The following is a 19,735-nucleotide window of genomic DNA, read 5'->3' on the forward strand; positions in this document are numbered from 1 at the left end:
TGATTAGTCCGCTCAAGTTTGTGATTGGATACCGGTAGTCTACTCAAGTTTGTGATTGGATGGTGGTAGTCTACTCAAGTTTGTGATTGGATACCGCTAGTCTACTCAAGTTTGTGCATGGATACCGCTAGATGTGGTTAGTCCGCTCAAGTTTGTGATTGGATACCGCTAATCTACTCAAGTTTGTGCATGAATACCGCTAGATGTGGCTAGTCAACTCAGGGACCCTATTCTGTAAACGTTTTTGGCCGTTAAGTTTTCGTGAACAGTAAAGATATCGACTTCGCTTTAGTCCTAATCTGTGTAAAAGAACCTTGTACCGGACTGGTTTCTAGTGACGTCAGTATATTCATACGCCTTATCGGTACGATGGCTCATAGGGATGACGATGGGAAAAATAGTTCGATAATTAATCGATTATTTATAGAATAAATATCGATTGTCGCGAACGAATATATCATTAATTCGAAAGAAAAAGCGTTTTTCTGTAAATCCTAATAATTTAGGGACGTAAAATTTATACAATTCGTGAATTTTTCGCTAAAATGAAAGAGAAATTCAGGGGATGGATACACAAATTTTGGGATCAGTTCCGGCGGAAGTCGGAAACACATGTATCAATGACGTAACAAGAAAGACAGACCATGGTGTGCAATTGGCAAATGTCTCAAGAGAGACGAGATAAGACGGGACGAAAGACCAGCTAACGAAATGTAATAAATTTTGGTCCTACTTTATTGATTATTTTGGGACTATTTATGTTTACTAATAAACAAATTATATTTATAGTCTGCCATAATATGATGACCTTATATATCGAGGTAATTATTAAACTATTTATTTAATTATTAAACTTAAAAATAAATATTTGGTTGATTTAAGCATGTGCATGCGTGTTCAACATAATGTTAAAATTAATTTTGCTTTTAATTTAAATAAATAAAGTAATATTTTAATCTAGTAATATCGGGATTACTTTGACCTATATCCCATACGATATTGAACTTTTTTAAAAAAAAAACTCGTAACAGCGTTCTTTAAAGGTTATTTATACCAGCTTAGTATCATTAGTAAAAAAAACTTGGCACTGATTTAAGGATTACTTAATAGTTGCATATAACGTCTGTATGCTTTTGAACGTTGGTTTTTTTCTGAGTGATAACCTGTACTGTAGCCCCAAGAAAAATTAAAATAAATATATTATAAAAATAAAACGTAAGATTAAATTTCAAATTTAATTAATTATTAATTAGGTTAATCTGGCTCGAGTTATTAAAATACGTTCCGCCGCAGATTAATTTCAATTTTGGAAATCAAAATTAAATCCAATTTTAACGAGAGATTTTAGTGAGTGTACGTATGAACACCAAAAATTGTTTTCGCGTCTATAGTACCAAATTGGACCCATAGGTGGCGCTTATTCTGTTGATTTTCACATATGTCCTCTAGTTACATCCAACTTCGTCTGCTAGTGGTCTTCCGTCTAATCCATTGTCCATTTAATTAAGAATTTTTAAAGAGATTGCCTGAGGAGTTTAATTATCATCACTGACCAAATAAAATTCATACCCTAATATTTGTTTTGAGTGTGACGTTATTTAAACTTTCACCGTCCGTCAGGGGTCCACTGTCTAATTTAGCCCCCCCCCCTTTTAAAATATGAATCGGGAAAAAGGGGAGGAGTTTGTCGCCAGTGACCATTCAAAATTTATCCTCAAAGTATATGGGTTTTGTGTGTGATATTGCTCAAACTTTGACCACAAGGGGTCAATTAAACCGTCTAATCTAAAGTCCGTTTACAAAAAGGGGTGGAGTTTTTCAACACTAACCAATCAAAATTCGTCTAACAGTTTGAATTTTGAGTGTGAAGTTGTCTATCAGGATTCAACGTTTAATTTACTGCCCAAACAAAAGGATACATATTGAACGTTCGATTCGAGACATGTATAGGCTATATGTCTATATTAATAAAGCTATTTATATGGATATAAATTATTAATAGCTATTAATCAATATATTCGCAATATTTTCCCGTTATGCTATGAATACTACTACCTCATACCTCAAAAAACACTCCTCCGACCTTTGTAACGTCGATGGTAACATAAATAGTTGTTGTACCCTGTTTAATGTCTGAATAAAACATTTTTTTTCCATTACATGTATGTTTATATACAGTAGATGTGTGATATCAGCAATTTGCTTTTCTTTTTATCGTTGTTATTATAAATTGCCGTGTGTGGGATGATTTTTTTTGTTCATGTAATTGTGATGATATACAGGTTTACTTTTGCAGTGAGCTTGCTAGGCCTAGTAGAAAACTTTTTAAAATTTGAACAGTTTTCTCTTGTATTGCGGTTGTGTAGTTGAATGGTGCTCTAAAACACTGGTCTAACCACGTAAATTATTATTGCACCTGAAGGAGCAGATATTAAAAAAATACTTTTAATATAAGCACCTGAAGGGGCAGATATTAAAAAAATACTTTTTATATAAGCACCCTGAAGGGGCAGATATTAAAATAATTTAGGAAAACGTACTTTTAATATCCGCACCTGAAGGGTCAGATATTAAAATAATATAGGAAAACGTACTTTTAATATCCGCACCTGAAGGGTCAGATATTAAAATAATATAGGAAAACGTACTTTTAATATCCGCACCTGAAGGGTCAGATATTAAAATGATATTAAAAAATACTTTTAATATAAGCACTTGAAGGGCCAGATATAAAAAATACTAAAATTTAACTTTCAATATTTTCCTGAATTTTTAAACTTTAAATTTTATTGAAAATGCGTGAGAGATCGTCGCACCTGAAGGGACAGATATTAAAAATACTAAAATATTAATTTCAATATTTTCCTGAATTTTTAAACTTTAAATTTTATTGAAAATGCGTGTGTTATCGTCGCACCTGAAGGGACAGATATTAAAAATACTAAAATTAAATTTTTAATATATTCCTGAATTTTGAAACTTAATTTTTTTGGAAAATGCGTGTGTTATCCTTGCACCTGAAGGGTCAGATATTAAAAATACTAAAATGTCATTTTTAATATTTTCCTGAATTTTTAAACTTTAAATTTTATTGAAAATGCGTGTGTGATCGTCGCACCTGAAGGGCCAGATATTAAAAATACTAAAATTAAATTTTTAATATATTCCTGAATTTTTAAACTTTAAATTTTGTTCAAAATACGTGTGATCATAGGCCTAGAACAACATGATCATGATCCCCTTCAAAAGCGTACTGATGAAGTTTATTTTTAATTTTTAACTTTTTCAGGTTCATCTTCAAAACTACGCTCACTCCAATAATATGTATAGTTAACCATAAATTTTTAATTAGGATCAAAAAATAATTCTTTAATTAATTAATTTAGTTTTTATATAGAGATTAGTTCTTCCTTTCCCCGATAAAGTACAAATTTAGATAAATTATTATAGTTTATAAGAATAGTTTAAATAAAATTAGTAAAAATGGAAAACTTCGCTGTCAAATATACAATTTCATCATTAGCGGCGTGTGTAGCTGAAATAAGTAAGTCCTAACATAAGTTCATAAGATAAGTTCCGTTCCATAAGTTTGTTAGTACTGGTAACTTAGAAACTGGAGCTTGTAATTTTGAAGTGATTGAAGTAGGTAGGTCATAGATTCAGGGTAAAGCGGCATACGCCTGGTGAGTGGGGGGCGCTGCTGTCAAATTTGGGTAACTTAGTAAGTTCAGACTAAATAGGACCTAGATGGAACTTGGTCCTAGCTGCAAAATTAATTAACCACCACCACCGAGTGTAGTTAGGACTTCAATTGACTCGCTTAATTCCGTCGTTCTCCTTCTCGAACTAGTTATCTCGAGAACTGTAAGTCTCTCAGTAGCATTACGAACTTGTATAGGTAGTGCCATTCATACTTATGGAACGGAACATATCACTTATAAACTTATGCTGTTATAATCAAAACTTTAACGGACGTTACAATGACAATACTTTTAATATTATGTCATTAGCAACGTATCCTTTAGACATGGTGAAAACAAGGTTACAAATTCAGGGCCAAAAAGGTGATTTAAATCACAAAACGAAGTATCGCGGTATGTTCAGGACGGCTGTTGGAATAGGTATAATGACGTCATGTGATCATATGATTGCCTTGCTACGTTAGCTTACGAATAAATTAACTATTTTGTATAGTCAAAGAAGAAGGTTTTTTCCGACTATGGCATGGCGTACCACCAGCACTTTATAGGCATTTTAGTAAGATATCTTTGTAAATGCGTCATCAATTAACGAACAAGGTCTAATTAATGTATGCTTCTTTATAGTTTATAGCGGTGTTCGAATGACAACTTACGAATATATCAGAGAATATCTTGAAAAAAATCCCGATGGAAGCTTAACTTTATGGTATTTAATTTTAACTTAACTATAACAGTAGAAGTATATAATACTTCTCTTCGAGAGAAGTGTACCACCTCCACAAAGCGGGTACCGTAATTGTAACATGATTCTTCAATACCAACCAACATCAGAATTAAATTAACATTTATTATTGGCAAGGTTAATTGCTAAACCGACTCATGCACATACGCCATGTAAATAGTTAATTCCTCATCATTACTATATCTCTTAGCGGCGCTGCTTAACTATTTGCCAAGGCACAATGCATGCATGCGCTTTTGTGTTAATTAATTTTTGTCCCACGTCAATTAAGACAATCAATCAAGGTTTGTTGGCTAATTGATTGATTGCTGCATTGCGATTTAGTAAATAACAAACAGTTATAGTTAGTTCACCCTAGCACTGTGAGCGATAGTTAAAATATACCCATCTAAATTAAGTTTGATGAGCGGGATCGAGCAAATTAATAAAAATGGTGCCATGATCCCGGGAAGAATCATTCATGTTACATAACTAAAGAATATTAAGAACGTACAAAGTGTCATATCCTTCTTCAGTATTATCCCCCTCTGATTTAACTAACAGCTATTATTATTAAAACTATTTCAGGAAATCTGTATTAAGTGGCGTAACAGCTGGTAGTATCGGTCAATTAATGGCAAATCCATTGGATATAGTCAAAGTTCAAATTCAAATGGAGGGACGAAGGAAATTGGAAGGATTGCCACCAAGGTCGTTAATATAATTTTATTTATAATCTAATGATAACAACGTTATCTTAAAATTAATGTAGCAGAAACCTTCAGGGCTTACTTACTTATAACACGAGATAAAATTGTTTAAATTTCAATATACATTCACGCCATACAAGCGTTGCGTCATGCCTTGAAAACCCCGGAAATTATTTGTAACTTTGTTATTCCACAACTATCTCTTATATTTTGTTTAAAACAGAGTTCACAACACGTGGCACGCCCTTACTAAGATATTAGCGGAAGGGGGTATCAAGGGTCTATGGAAAGGATGGGCACCCAATGTCCAGAGAGGCGCCTTGGTTAATTTGGGAGGTATGGGCTGGCTCTTCAAGAAGTGATATCTATAGTTTATTAGGGAGAAGGTATAAATTCGCCCCACATTTATAATCTAGCTTTATCTCCAGTCCAAACGTAGACGTAGCCTGTCCGGAGTTAATCCCCGCCTCTAAATTACAACCAGCCAGCTAGCATCTCATTGGTTCTTGAAAACTCGTGCACGTCAGCGCGACGCGAATGAGTACGAAAATTACTTGTATTTTATTCCGACTGAGGAGAGGCCGCGAAATAGCCCGGGGCCTCCTTTTACGTCCCCCCTTGTATTTTGAAAGGGGGACTGCAGGACTATGGCGCGCGAATATTTAGGCATCTTAAACCTTCTCCCTAATAAACTAGATATCACTTCTTGGGCTCTTTTGTAAAGGGGTTGTTACGGAGGTTTATTTAGAGCTATTAAATATAGTTTGGGGTTTTTCTATTACGTAGATCTCACAACGTATGATACAAGCAAGCACATTTTTCTAAATCATACATCATTAAAAGATGATTACATTACTCATATTTTATCAAGGTACATTAATATTTAATTGTTTTTGCCATATGAACTTTTAATTAATTAAGCTAATTATTTGCGTGTTTTTAGTGGTTGCTCAGGGTTAGTTGCCGCTGTTTTAGGTACTCCAGCTGATACGGTTAAGACGCGGGTTATGAATCAACCCACAGACAGCAAAGGACAGTAAGAAGTATACTATACTTATGAAATGTGTGGATGGGATTAATTAAACTATGAGTGATGAGGATTTTTTTTGTCTTTTACACAAATAGGGGTTTGCTTTACAAGAATTCAGTCGATTGTTTGATGAAAACGATACGCGAGGAAGGTTTCATGGCTATTTATAAAGGGTTCATACCCTGTTGGACGCGAATGGTAAGATATCTTTGCTAATTCACAAGTCACAACGCGAAGTCGGACACAAATTATTTCATTTTAAAAATGAGTGTCATTATAAGGTTTGCGCGAAAAATCCGATTAAGTCACGAAAAGCTATTCAAATATTCGACAAAATCACGAAAGGTACCGAAATATCTGATATCAACGCGAAACATTCTCGAAATATCCGATATCAACGCGAAACATTCTCAAAATATCCGATATCAACGCGAAACATTCTCAAAATATCCGATAACATCGCGAAAAGGTAGCGAAATATTCGACAAAATCGCGAAACATTCTCAAAATATCTGGTAACATCGCAAAATATTTTCAAAATATCCGACAACATAGCGAAATATTCTCAAAAAATCCGATAACATCGCGAAAAATTCTCAAAATATCCGATAACATCACGAAAAATTCTCAAAATATCCGATAACATCGCGAAACATTCTCAAAATATCCGATAACATCGCGAAAAATTCTCAAAATATCCGATAACATCGCGAAAAATTCTCAAAATATCCGATAACATCGCGAAAAATTCTCAAAATATCCGATAACATCGCGAAAAATTCTCAAAATATCCGATAAAATCGAGAAAAATTCTCAAAATATCCGATAAAATCGCGAAAAATTCTCAAAATATCCGATAAAATCGCAAACATTCTCAAAATATCCGATAAAATCGCAAACATTCTCAAAATATCCTAGAAAATCGAGAAAAATTCTCAAAATATCCAATAAAATCGCGAAAAATTCTCAAAATCGCTAAATCTTTCAATACAAAATACACTCTAACGCGGACGGCCATAAAACCCATATTAACTACAATAACCCGTCCATATTTCATTTATAATACCATAGGCACCATGGTCACTTACATTTTGGATATCATACGAACAACTACGTAAAGTTTCGGGCGTAGCATCGTTTTAAAGAAGAAATAATTGTCAAATAAAACCAAAGCACAAACAAACACCACAGTAGTTTCCAGGAAACACAAAAAATCATAAAACATATATAAAGAATAATAAATAAATAAAACCCTATTTTTGATGCATTTGTATACAAATGTATAAAACGAATCGTAAACAAACAAAATACCAATTTAACCAATGTATAGAATAGAATAGAATATACACTCAAAACCAGAGATTTGTTAGTTTATATATAAATATATTAATATTAATTTTAACTTTTTAGTAATTAGATAATAGTATTAAATAATTAAACCAAACCAAATCAAATCAAATCAATTCACAAAATAATGGGTGATAGCCAAAATAATAATGTATTTGTTCCATAGGTGAATATGTAGACTATTTTAACTCTATATAGAAGTTGAATGAATTAATAGAAATATTAAATTATTTGTTTCAAAAAATTAAGTCTCAATTAATTTTTATATGAGAAACGCAACGCGTTAATTACTTATCGTCATGTACTTATGTTTTACCAAGAAGTGATAATTATAGTTTATTAGGGAGAAGGTATAAATTCGCCTCCACATTTTATAATCTAGCTCTTTATCTCCAGTCCAAACGTAGACGTAGCCTGTCCGGACTGTTAATCCCCGCCTCCGCCTCTAAATTACAACCAGCTGCAGCATCTCATTGGTTCTTGAAAACTAGTGCACGTCAGCGCGACGCGAATGAGGTAAAAAATTACTTGTATTTTCCTCCGACTGAGGAGAGCTGGCGAAATAGCCCGGGGCCTCCTTTTAACATCCCCCCCTTGTATTTTGAAAGGGGGACTGGCTGGGACTATGGCTCGCGCGAATACTTAGGAGGCATCTTATACCTTCTCCCTAGTAAAATAGATATCGCTTCTTGGTTGCACCGCACCGCACCTGGGTAAAATTCGTCTCTTAGGTTAGGAATTTAAAGCTATTTTCAATTTTGAAAGAAAGAGAGGGACACCGTTGTCAATCAGTGGCTTATCTTTTGGTTTTCCCACTCATTAAAAGAGTCACGTGACTCATCCTTCTTGGAAATTTGCCCTGGCCAAAATTCTTGGAAATACTGTACAATGTATTTCAAGTTCAACAGGAGGGGTAACACTGATTTAGGGTTATAAATTTTATGGACAGTTTCTTTAGAATAATAGAGAGTTTAAGCATCCCCTAAACGCGTACGTGTAGCTACCTTCCACAGTGCATTAGACCAATGCATTGTCAAAGGTGGCTACACGTACGCGTATAGGGGATGCTTAAACTCTCTTTGTCCCAAGAGACCGCTCCCCTAAATCTTAAAGGAGAGAAGTGAAATGGAGTTGAAACATGTTAAGGGGCCGTGTGTGGCGATCAAAGCGTCAAAGAATACCTCCTGTACGCCCCTACCCTTAAGTGGGAGATTGTTAAGTGCTGCCCATAGCGCCATTTAAAAATGGAAGCTAGTCCTTAGGAATAGAGAGCTTTCAATTGGAAGAGGAGTTGAGACTCGTGACATAATTTACGCTGCCATATTGCATGGTGGGTTTAGAGTGGGATTGAAGCTGAGACCACCCTCCCAACCAATATGGCTTCCGGAACAGCCATAAGACTTGGGAAATCTCTCTATATATAGGGGTAGAGAGGGTTTGGTATGCCTACATTTCAACCCCATTTCACACGTCTCTTTTCTCCAAGTTTGGCCCCCATAAAAATACTTTTAAACACAATGCATTTTGGAATTTACTTTAGAAAAGTCCCCTCCCCCTACCCTAACTGGGCTGGTTTTAACCAGTCTGGGAAATAAGGATATTTTTTAAACTAGTCCTTGGGACCAGTGACCCCCCTAGTGTCCTAAATAATAAACTGGTCTCCGGAGTGGTCCCAACCTTTGTTCTCCTATAGATTTGCAATTAATATACTGATCCGAGGACCAGTAACCCCCACTTTTTAATTAAAAAACTAGTCCAAGCAATTAATAAACTGGTTTTGGACCAGTGGAAGTGTACTGCTATTTCCCAGACTGGTTTTAACTGGCTAGTAACCGAAAACAGACTTTGTCAAAATATCATAGGCCTAGATCGAATTTTTCGATTCTTTGTACATTGGTCGAACCTACCAATATATATTTTTTTGGATCATCCATCCAGTATATTACGTGCGGAAATTTAAATTAAGAATGATTACGTATGGAGTGGCAATTAGGGCTTGCCGGACAGTAGTCTGATCTCTGATTTGGGCGCAATATGGTAAGTGAATGAATTTAATATTTATTTAGCGTTTAAATCAAAACAGGCGCGCATTTAACCCCGCGCTTATGTTTATAACCAAGGATGATTGAGGCAGGAGTGGAAATAAGTAGGTTAGGGATTCATAATAATAATAATAATAATTTAAATGCAAGAATAATGTGGAAGGGAATTAGCAAAACAGGCGCGCATTTAGCCCCGCGCTTATGTTAATAACCAAGGATGATTGAGGCAGGAGTGGAAATAAGTAGGGATTCATAATAATACGCAATAATTTAAATGCAAGAATAATGTGCAACTAGGGAATTAGCAAAAATGGCGCGAATTTTGCCGCGCTTTTGTATATAACCAAGGATGATTGAGGCAGGAGTGGAAATAAGTAGGTTACGGACTCATAATAATAATAATAATAATAATAATTTAAATGCAAGAATAATGTGCAACTAGGGAATTAGCAAAAATGGCGCGAATTTAGCCACGCTTTTGTATATAACCAAGGATGATTGAGGCAGGAGTGGAAATAAATAGGTTACGGACTCATAATAATAATAATAATTTAAATGCAAGAAAAATGTTTAAGGGAATTAGCAAAACAGGCGCGCATTTAACCCCGCCCTCATGTTTATAACCAAGGATGATTGAGGCTGGAGTGGGAATAAGTAGGTTAGGGATTCATAATTATATTAATTTGAATGCAAGAATAATGTTTAAGGGAATTAGCGAAACAGGCGCGCATTTAACCCCGCCCTCATGTTTATAACCAAGGATGATTGAGTCAGGAGTGGAAATAAGTAGGTTAGAGACTCAAAATAATAATAATTTAAATGCAAGAATAATGTTTAAGCCTAGGGAAATAGATCTGTCAGATGACGCGATTAAACTTAATTACAAGTTAAATGCTGAAAGTTTAATGTTTAAAAGGTAATATTAACATTAATTGAACATACCAGTCTAGTACATCTTAAAAGGCATTCATTCTTCCTGATTGAATTGTATCTTCATTTATTTTACAAAGACCACGAAAACAACTCAAAGTCACATGAATGTTGTTGATAAAAATCAAAAAGGAAGTGCTTGTCGTGTAATTAGGCTACCAAGACTTCCCGCGGCCTTGACTGCTTCCTATTTCGGTTTCTTTTACTCTTACTCTTACTTGGACTACTTTTTTGTTTTCCTAAGTTTAAGTTTTCCAATTCACTGCAAGATTCTTCAGTTTCAGTTATTGTAATTTCACTTTCAGTTTCGGTTTCAGTTAGATCTATTTCGCTAGATGTTTCCAATTCTTTAGCTACATTCCTATCTTTCATTTTATCCTCAAAAAATCCAATGGATTTCTTCTTGTAAGTTGGAATTGAAGGAACTTTGAACTCTGAACTGTTCAAAGAAACTTTTTCAAATTTCTTATAGGAAAAATATAGGAATTTTTTCTCTCCCGGAATTATATGATTTTATAGGAGAAAAAACATGTGTTTTTATAGGGTTTTATAGGAGAAAAAACATGTGTTTTTATAGGATTTTATAGGAGAAAATACGTGTTTTTATAGGATTTTATAGGAGAAAATACGTGTTTTTATAGGATTTTATAGGAGAAAATGAGTGTTTTTATAGGATTTTATAGGAGAAAATGTGTTTTTATGGGAAAATATAGGAGAAAACGTGTTTTTATAGGAAAATATAGGTGAAATTATGTTTATATTATAGGAGAAAATGTGTTTATATGGGAAAATGTGTTTTTTTATAGGAAATTATGTGTTTATATAGGAAAATATGTGTTTATATAGGAAAATATGCGTTTTATAGTAAAATATGTGTTTTTATAGGAAAATATAGTCATCTTACATTTCTCGTCCGGCAACATTCATATTTTGCCACAAATAATCAACAAACGTGGCTTGTTGTTGCAAACGATTTAGTCTTTGAAAATGTCTTTCTGCAAACATAAATTGAATACATAACCCATGAAAGTTAATTAACAGCTTTAAAAAAGTATGCATTGCATAATTCCGATCACAATTACCGGTATAAGGCAATAATCCTTCAATATGCTCTCTAATGTCGGAAAATTTCAGCAATTGTTCAGGCGTATACAATTTCAAAACCGCTTTAATAACAGCTTGAGCGGCGCTGCAATGTTTGCTATTAGTATTCCAACTCGAGGCAAACTTCAATAGCGAAACTATACGAGCGACAAAAAATTATTCTACGTGTTACCTTACGTCATAAGTTAATAAGTGATATGTTCCGTTCCATAAGTACGAATGGTACTACCAATACAAGTTCGTAATGCTACTGAGAGATGGACTTACAGTGCTCGAGATAACTAGTTCGAGAAGGAGAACGACGGAATTAAGCGAGTCAATTGAAGTCCTAACTACACTCGGTGCTGGTGGTTAATTAATTTTGCAGCTAGAACCAAGTTCCATTCCATCTAGGTCCTATTTAGTCTGAACTTACTGAATTACCCAAATTTGACAGCAGCGCCCCACTCACCAGGCGTATGTCGCTCGCTTTACCCTGAATCTATGACCTCCCTACTTCAATCACTTCAAAATTACAAGCTCCACTTTCTAAGTTACCAGAGATTAACAAACTTATGGAACGGAACATATCACTTATAAACTTATGCTATAAACAATTAATATCTTACGAATTTGATCTTCTCGCATTTTTTGTATCGTTTCTTGTAAGCAATCCTTTTCAGGTTGCGTCAATATTTCTTAACATAATTTAAATTCTTATTTAATTACTTAACTGCTTACTAATTTTAGTTAAATTTAATTAAAGATTAACCAACCTTTAATTATGTTAAGAGCCCGGAAGGGTTGGTTTAAAAGTATGGCAACTTTCAAGGCTTTAAACCATTTCTTTTGTTGAATATAATTTGATAGTTTTTGTTCCCTATTTAAATGTAATTAAATATAATTATTTATATTTAAATTTAATCAGGGAGTCAAGCACCAAAAACGGATATTTAATTCAGATTTAATTTAGAATGGATTTTATGGTTTTTAATAGAGAGGTGTGGCTTAAAATGGCTCCTCCCCTTACCACCAAAATGGCGGCAAACTTCGCAGAGTGAGAGGCTAGTGGGGGAAGGCTCCTGATTGGCTAAGTGAGGGTCTGACGCTTAGTAGGGGAGATTTTCACCACTTTTCCCACTCCCTTTTATGTTCTAGGCTAAACTTATCACGTTATATGAAACCATGCACAAACACACACAATTTAATTAAATAATAGTCATAATTAATTTAATTTAATTACTGTAATATTTGGGCGTCCTCTTTATCCTGAACTTCCGCTTTTTCCTCTTCAGTGACATCCTATAATTTTTTTAATTAAAGTTAATTAACGCGCAAATTAAAGTATTTAATTAAATAGGTTGATTAACGCGCAAATTAAGTATTTAATTCACCTTCCAAAGGATAATGGCTGAATCGGCCCCACCAGTTACCAAAAACTGTTCATTATCGGACACAGCTAAGGCCCATGTTTTATCCTGATGGGCTTCATTAGTTTTAATACATTCATTAGATTTAATTGTCCATAATTTCATATTCCCATCGGAAGCCCTTTTAATAAATTACTTATATTAATAATTAATGATAATTAGATTTAATTTAACTTAATTACGTTGTAATTAACTGCATTCCTCTTGACAAAAACCCGACATTAAGCACAGAACTATCATGCCCTTCAAAAGTCTAAAATATGATGAAAAATTAGAGGTTTCTACAGTTATCGTTAACGGCAAAAATTTACCTTCAAGCAGACAAAGGTTGTAAGTGACCATATCTTCATGGTACCATCTGCAGATGAGGTCGCTACAATCTGGTCAATTGGTGAAAATCTAACACACCATATTCCCTTTCTATGACCCCTTAAGGTACCGCAAAGTTCTAAGTTATCGGACTTCCAAATTTTGGCAGTTTTATCGTGAGACGCGGTTGCGATTAACTTGTCATTTGGTGAAATTGCAACGGAATTGATATCTTTATCATGAGCCTTTTCCGTGCATCGCGAATTTAACGAAGGCGTGGCGACAACCAAGTATTGACGTTTCGGGACATCCCAAACTTTAATTGTAGTGTCTTGACTACCACTTACCAAAAACTCGCTGTAAATGTTTAAAGGAAACGGTTTAAGTAACATAACATTATACCTTAATTTAAAAGAACGGCTGCTTTTTATATATAATGCCATATTTAATGACGTAATTACCTGCTACACGCCACTGCATTAACGGCTAACGTATGCCCCGATCCTACAAAAAGGCACGAAACTTCCCGGGTTTCGGCACCCATTTCCCATAATCTTAAAGTATTATCTTTGGCCCCGGTTACGAAACGATATTTTTCGTTCGGGAATGACCGTACGGTCAAAACTAAATCCGTGTGTCCGTCAACAACTTGACAACTAAATGTCGCCAACTCGAATATTTTTACCATGGGACTATTTGTGGTTACGGCAATATGCGTGTCATTTTCGCCCAAAAAGCATACGTCGAGAACTTCGTCATTATACCCAACAAACTATAGTTAAATATTAATTAAATGGTTACATGTACGGTGTACCAAATCAAAGGGATCGTACTTGTTTTTTCAATGTAAAATCTTCCAATGTATAAAACAGTATATTGTGTTCGTGAGTTACAACGCAAATTGCGTTTAAATTCGAATTATACGTTGCGGATTTCATTCTGGGGAATTCCGTCTTATCATCTTCAGTTTGCGCAACTAGCGAATTAGTTTGGGTGTAAACGGGACTTGAAGTTTGTAAATCCCAAATTTTAAGGACCCCTTTAGTTCCGGCGGTAATAATATACTCGTGATTGGGTTTATTTTCGAACACTTTAAAAGTTATATTGTCTGGTACCACAATAACGCTTTCAATTCCTTCAAAAGCGGGAATTGTACTTTTAACTTGGTAATCGTCTAAGTTCCAAGTTAGAACGACTTTATCTCGACCAGAACTGGAAAAAATTTCTTAATTACGTAAATACAGATTTTCGCGTAGAAAAATTTAAAGGTAAAGTTCAGGTAACATAACTGATTATAACTTAATTTAAAAGAACGGCTGCTTTTTCTAAATAAAAAAGAAATTAAATATTAAAATTGAAATAAATGATTTCTTATTACAATATGATAATTAGTACATTTAATTAGAATTAAAAATAATCAAGGACTACGCCATTGGTTTAGTGCAGGCGTCTGCTACCCAGAACCCACCTTACCTAATATCTCTCAGCATGTGAGAATTTAACCAATAACGTAGGGGTAAGTAAGAGATTCTGGGTTTAGTGACGTCTGCTAAATTGAACCTCTTACGCGCGTGATCGAGTGGGCTATGCCCTACCATACCTTGTTCTCTCTCAGCCTCTGAAAATTTAACCAATCCCGTATGGGTAAGAGGTTCGGTTTAGCAGACGCCTGCACTAAACCAATGGCGGATGGCGAGGCAGTAGTCCTTGATTATTTTTAATCCGACTAATTAAATGTACTAATTATCATATTGTAATAAGAGCTCATTTATTTATTTTATTTTTAATATTTAATTCCGTTTTATATTTAGAAAAAGCAGCCATTCCGTTCTTTTAATTAAGGTATAATCAGTTATGCTACCTAACCCTTTCCTTCAAAAATTCAAAACGGACCTTATTAGTTTATTCCCATCAACGCTAAACGCCAAATCAGTTACGAGACTAAAATGTCCATTAAATTCTCCAATATGTTTGCTAGATTTGTTTAAATCCCAGACCCTTATCGTACAATCATCCGCAGCTCCGTAAAGCAAATTTTTATCAGTGTCAGGGTAAAATTTCAAAACGCTGTATTGCATTGCATTTAATTTCAATATTATTATTAATAATCTTAATCTTAATTCACGTTCGTAATGCAGACCTGAAAACGCCTGAAGCCCCTTTAAGATTATGCGTACAATACTGTTTGACAATGTCCCAAATTTTAACGGTGGAATCGCTACCACCCGTAGCTAAAACCGTCGACGTGGGACTTATTGTCATAACTTTAACAGGGCCAGAGTGTAAGCTCTGAAAGTTTTAAAATTTAACGTCACGCTAACTGCTTCAAATAATCAGGGATAGATCTAATTTTAGAAGTAGGAATGGAGAACGGTTAGTATTTACTTCAGTTATTCCGACTCATAGACCACCCAGTATAGTATAAAGCCCCTCCCTCCAACACGTAATGTAACGAAAAGTTTAAATTATCTTATTGGCTGCTCACTTAAACTACGTTTTGATGACGTTGCTGACGGGGACGGCGAAAAATAATGACGTAATTCCTTCTTACCTCTGTCGCTATGACCCTCCCGCCTCTTCTTTCATACCCCCCCCCGTCCCGTGGAAGGGGGTCCGTCCGGGATTTGACGCGCGCCCAGATATTACTCTGTTCTCCATTCCTACTTCTAAAATTAAATCTATCCCTGATCTAATCTACTCTACAACGTATGATTTTTTTAATATCTGTACCTTCCACGTTCGAACAATCATTTGATTTTTCCAATCCCATTGTTGTAAGAGCCCATTTTTACTGGCAGTAATTAAGATTAAGCCATTAGGACTAACCGTAAATGTTGTGATTTCGTCGTCTTCATCCTATCAGAAGGGGATAATGGAAGAAGTATGACACTCTGTACGTTCTATACTTGCCCCCACAAGGGATGCACCCCCCCCTAACACAAGTTATCATGACCGCTTAAATTTAAGCAGAAGGGGATAATACTGAAGAAGGATATGACACTCTGTATCCTCTCCTAATATTCTTTAGTTATGTAACATGAATGATTCTTCCCAGGCGAGGGAGACAGACCCTTTTTGTTAATTTGCTCGATCCCGCTTATCAAACTTAATTAAGATGGGTATATAACTATCGCTAACAGTGCTAGGGGTGAATTAACTATAACTGTTTTTGGTATTTACTAAATCCCAATGCAGCAATCAATCAATTAACCCACAAACCTTGATTGTCTTAATTGACGTGGGACAAACATTAATTAACACACAAGCGCATGCATGCATGGGCCTTGGCAAATAGTTAAGCAGCGCTAATAGATATAGTAATGATGAGGAATTAACTATTTACATGGCGTACGTGCATGATTCGGTTTAGCAATTAACCCTGCCTATAATAAATGTTAATTCTGATGTTGGTTGGGAAGAATCATGTTACAATTATCCCACGCGCTTTGTGGTAGGTACACTTCTCTCGAAGAGAAGTATTATATACTTCTAATTCTACGGAAAGATTACCACGACTTGAACGTAAAATATATCCGCAAATTTAAGCTCACGTAAATTAAGTATTGTTCCGAGATAAATTAAAATTAACCATATTTAAAACGGGAAATACAATTAAATGAGCAGTTAAATTGTGCTTATTAATAGTAATAATTGTTATAAAACAATCGCGTATTTCCCTTCACATTAATTAACCCATAATACCTTTCCGAGCGTGTGAATAACTTTTCCAGATTGAACCTCGAGAATTTTAACTTTACTCCCACACATACAAAAGAGATGTTCTCCGTCATGGCTAACTTCGGTATGTCCACCTGTGTAGAACGCTTCGTACTTTGTTTGTACCGCGTAGCTGAAAAACGGAAGGAACAATTTCTGTATAAACTCTACCAAAGATACTGCAAAGTTTCCCAGCGTATATTTTTCTTTCAAACACCAAAATATGCAAAAATAATAATGTTCTAGTCAAATTTATACATTACAAATCGATAGAGCTTTGTTACAGAACATTATGATTGCGATAAAAATTACAACAACAACACTATGTAATAACAAATTTTACTTAATGTTCAAGAACAGATTGCAACAATTAGATTACATACATTAATTGCATAAACAATTACTTAAAATTAAACCAAATTAATAAAAATTAGAACGAAAATTAAAAGGGACTGTTTGATTGAACCATGGGACAACGGACTGTCTAATCTTCCTCATAGAGCTTAGCATAGCGGGTCCAGGGACTCCGGACACAGTCTTAAGGACTCAAAACTGTTCCACGCTTTTATTTGCAACAACAACTTTTCCCGGACTAATTTGCAAATTCGAAAATTGTTTCTCATATTGCGTTCTTTCGATCTGTTGATCCAGATACGCTAATAAAGTATGATCTTCATCCAATATGGTTTCAAAAACTTTCCGAGCCCTTTCCAACCATAACATACCATTATCTAAATCACCCTTATTCAAAAACAACTTCGCGATTTTAAACGAGAGATCTCCGTGATCGCAATGCGTCTCTCCGTAATACAATTTATTTAAATCGTATAATTTTAAACCAATTTCTAACGCTTCGTCCCATTGGGAAAGAATTAAACAATAACCCAAGGCAATATCTAAAAGATTCATATGATAGATATGAAACTTTCCCAAAACTCCGTCTTGCATCTTAAGAATTTCTTTACATTCTAAAAACTTTCGCATCGCATTCGCGCCAGTTTGTTGCTTATCTATTTTATGATTTTCCATAAAATTTTGCGATCGACTTATTACATTGTTCAAATTAGCTTTAGTTTCGTCTAAAACCTCAAATTTCTTATCTTCATGCGTATTATTAACGCAATAATCGCAATTGCAATTAAAATAATATTGCTCGCGTAGTTTTTCTTGCCGAATTATTTTAGGAAGGGCTACATCTACGTAACTAATGAAGATTTTCTTTATATCACGATGTGGTATGTCCCTAGCGGCCCTGATAGTACAATTAGTACCGTTAAATGAAACGTAAGCGTCAGGGTTACAACTATGATCTAATAAAGAAGGTCCTAAATATAATCCGGCTCCGATACTTTGAAACTGATAATTAACAATTTCAAAACTATTTATCGTGAATTTTCCATAAATTTCTTCGATAAGTTTATCATCTTCTACATTATTATCATCAAATATATCAGGACAGAAGTTTTTAAGCATTGATTTTGCGACTAAAAGCATTGAAACTCTTTCAGCGTCTTTACTAATGTTATATTGATGTTGTTCCAAGTCATTAAAAGTACGATTGTAACCACCCACAAAATCACTCGCGGTTCGTCCGCCAGACACGTTCAGTTTCAGTTTAATATAGATACGTGCAATTAAAAGACTTGCCGTTTGCAACGCGCATTTCTTCAAACGATCGCATTCGTATTTATGAAAACTAACCCACGCGTTTCTTTGACAATTTTGGTTGCAAAAATAAAGTATTTGACACTGAGAGCAACGTTTGGGTTTGGGCCTAAATGTAGCTTCCGCTAATAAGTTTGATTTGTCAAATATGGGTTCCTCCGTACCTTTCAGGCAAAAATCGCAATAGAGCTTCCGTTTAGAGTCACTCAAGGCATACGCGAAAGGTTTTGCAGTGCAAATTACATCGCCTCGTTTGAAACCTTCCATTTTGTCTTTAAGTTTAAAAGAAATACACAGACAGACAATTGAACGCGACGCGATAAGGCTTAACACTGACGAACCCTTACGTAAACCTCCCTCGAGCCCTGAGACCCACGTGTTGACCAAGGCTTAACACTGATCGACCCTTACGAAAGTAACGAAAACCTCCCTCGAGCCTTGAGACCCACGTGTTGACCAAGGCTTAAGAAACATGCCCCTACATGCCCCATTCCCTTAAAAAGTTCTAAGTAACATTGCGAAGTTAGCATTTACCTCGATTTCAATGTTTTCTGTTGCATTTTGAGTTGTTATTTCCAATTTAAAACACACATTAACTAGATTTAAACGTTGTAATTGAATAATAATCAAAAAGAAACTCAACCGGCACGACAACAATCAGTCTACAGATTGCAAAACGTCAATTGCGACTACAAAATAATAGCAGACGACATTGGAGGTTTCAAAAAAATGCCCGTAATAGGGTAATGGCAGTCCTCTGCGTTCGACTGTATTAAGCTCTATGGGGAAATAACATGGAGTGCTATTAGTCTATTTAAACATTAAAAAATACAACACGTTCAATTCATATTTTCGTATTAATTAATTATAAATAAACTTCAATTGTATAGGGATTTTTAATAAATCTTTATTTAATAAATCTATGTTGCTTTACACAGTATAATTTAACTTAGACTTAATATTTCAAAACGTCAATTGCGACTGCAAAATTATAGCAGACGACATTGGAGGTTTCAAAAAAATGCCCGTAATTTAAACATTTAAAAATAC

At 34.8% G+C, this 19,735-nt stretch overlaps 3 protein-coding genes across 4 annotated transcripts; 1 reads left to right on the plus strand and 2 right to left on the minus strand.

Annotated features, from left to right (window-relative positions):
- Window positions 1-288: 288 nt before the first annotated feature.
- Window positions 289-7,933, plus strand: LOC149618394 (mitochondrial uncoupling protein 4-like). 2 transcript variants are annotated; one of them, XM_089854989.1, is made up of 12 exons: window positions 289-713; window positions 790-821; window positions 3,290-3,544; window positions 4,011-4,121; window positions 4,195-4,257; window positions 4,326-4,407; window positions 5,011-5,133; window positions 5,356-5,468; window positions 5,919-6,003; window positions 6,076-6,168; window positions 6,258-6,360; window positions 7,234-7,932. In XM_089854989.1, the coding sequence occupies exons 3-12, from the start codon at window positions 3,484-3,486 to the stop codon at window positions 7,303-7,305; spliced, it is 906 nt and encodes a 301-aa protein (XP_089711115.1). In that variant the 5' UTR covers window positions 289-713; window positions 790-821; window positions 3,290-3,483; the 3' UTR covers window positions 7,306-7,932. The 2 variants fall into 2 exon arrangements, with proteins under 2 accessions (XP_089711115.1, XP_089711114.1); XM_089854988.1 differs by lacking the exons at window positions 289-713; window positions 790-821; window positions 3,290-3,544 and having other exon boundaries at window positions 3,717-4,121; window positions 7,234-7,933.
- A 2,598-nt stretch (window positions 7,934-10,531) lies between these two features.
- LOC149618395 (transducin beta-like protein 3) lies at window positions 10,532-19,382 on the minus strand. Its single transcript, XM_089854943.1, has 16 exons — window positions 19,220-19,382; window positions 17,006-17,153; window positions 16,034-16,159; window positions 15,444-15,592; window positions 15,197-15,370; window positions 14,137-14,515; window positions 13,765-14,075; window positions 13,306-13,660; window positions 13,177-13,247; window positions 12,959-13,115; window positions 12,808-12,866; window positions 12,341-12,444; window positions 12,194-12,262; window positions 11,564-11,722; window positions 11,386-11,476; window positions 10,532-10,920 (listed from the first exon to the last, which is right to left on the minus strand). The coding sequence occupies exons 1-16, from the start codon at window positions 19,243-19,245 to the stop codon at window positions 10,632-10,634; spliced, it is 2,667 nt and encodes an 888-aa protein (XP_089711069.1). The 5' UTR covers window positions 19,246-19,382; the 3' UTR covers window positions 10,532-10,631.
- LOC149618396 (histone-lysine N-methyltransferase SMYD3-like) lies at window positions 17,344-19,157 on the minus strand. The gene has a single exon (XM_089854968.1). The coding sequence runs from the start codon at window positions 18,950-18,952 to the stop codon at window positions 17,567-17,569; it is 1,386 nt and encodes a 461-aa protein (XP_089711094.1). The 5' UTR covers window positions 18,953-19,157; the 3' UTR covers window positions 17,344-17,566.
- Window positions 19,383-19,735: the final 353 nt, after the last annotated feature.

This window comes from Phalangium opilio, unplaced genomic scaffold (assembly GCF_054372755.1).
Source record: "Phalangium opilio isolate 3A_F unplaced genomic scaffold, DU_Popi_V2 ptg000209l_1, whole genome shotgun sequence".
NCBI lineage: Eukaryota > Metazoa > Arthropoda > Arachnida > Opiliones > Phalangiidae > Phalangium > Phalangium opilio.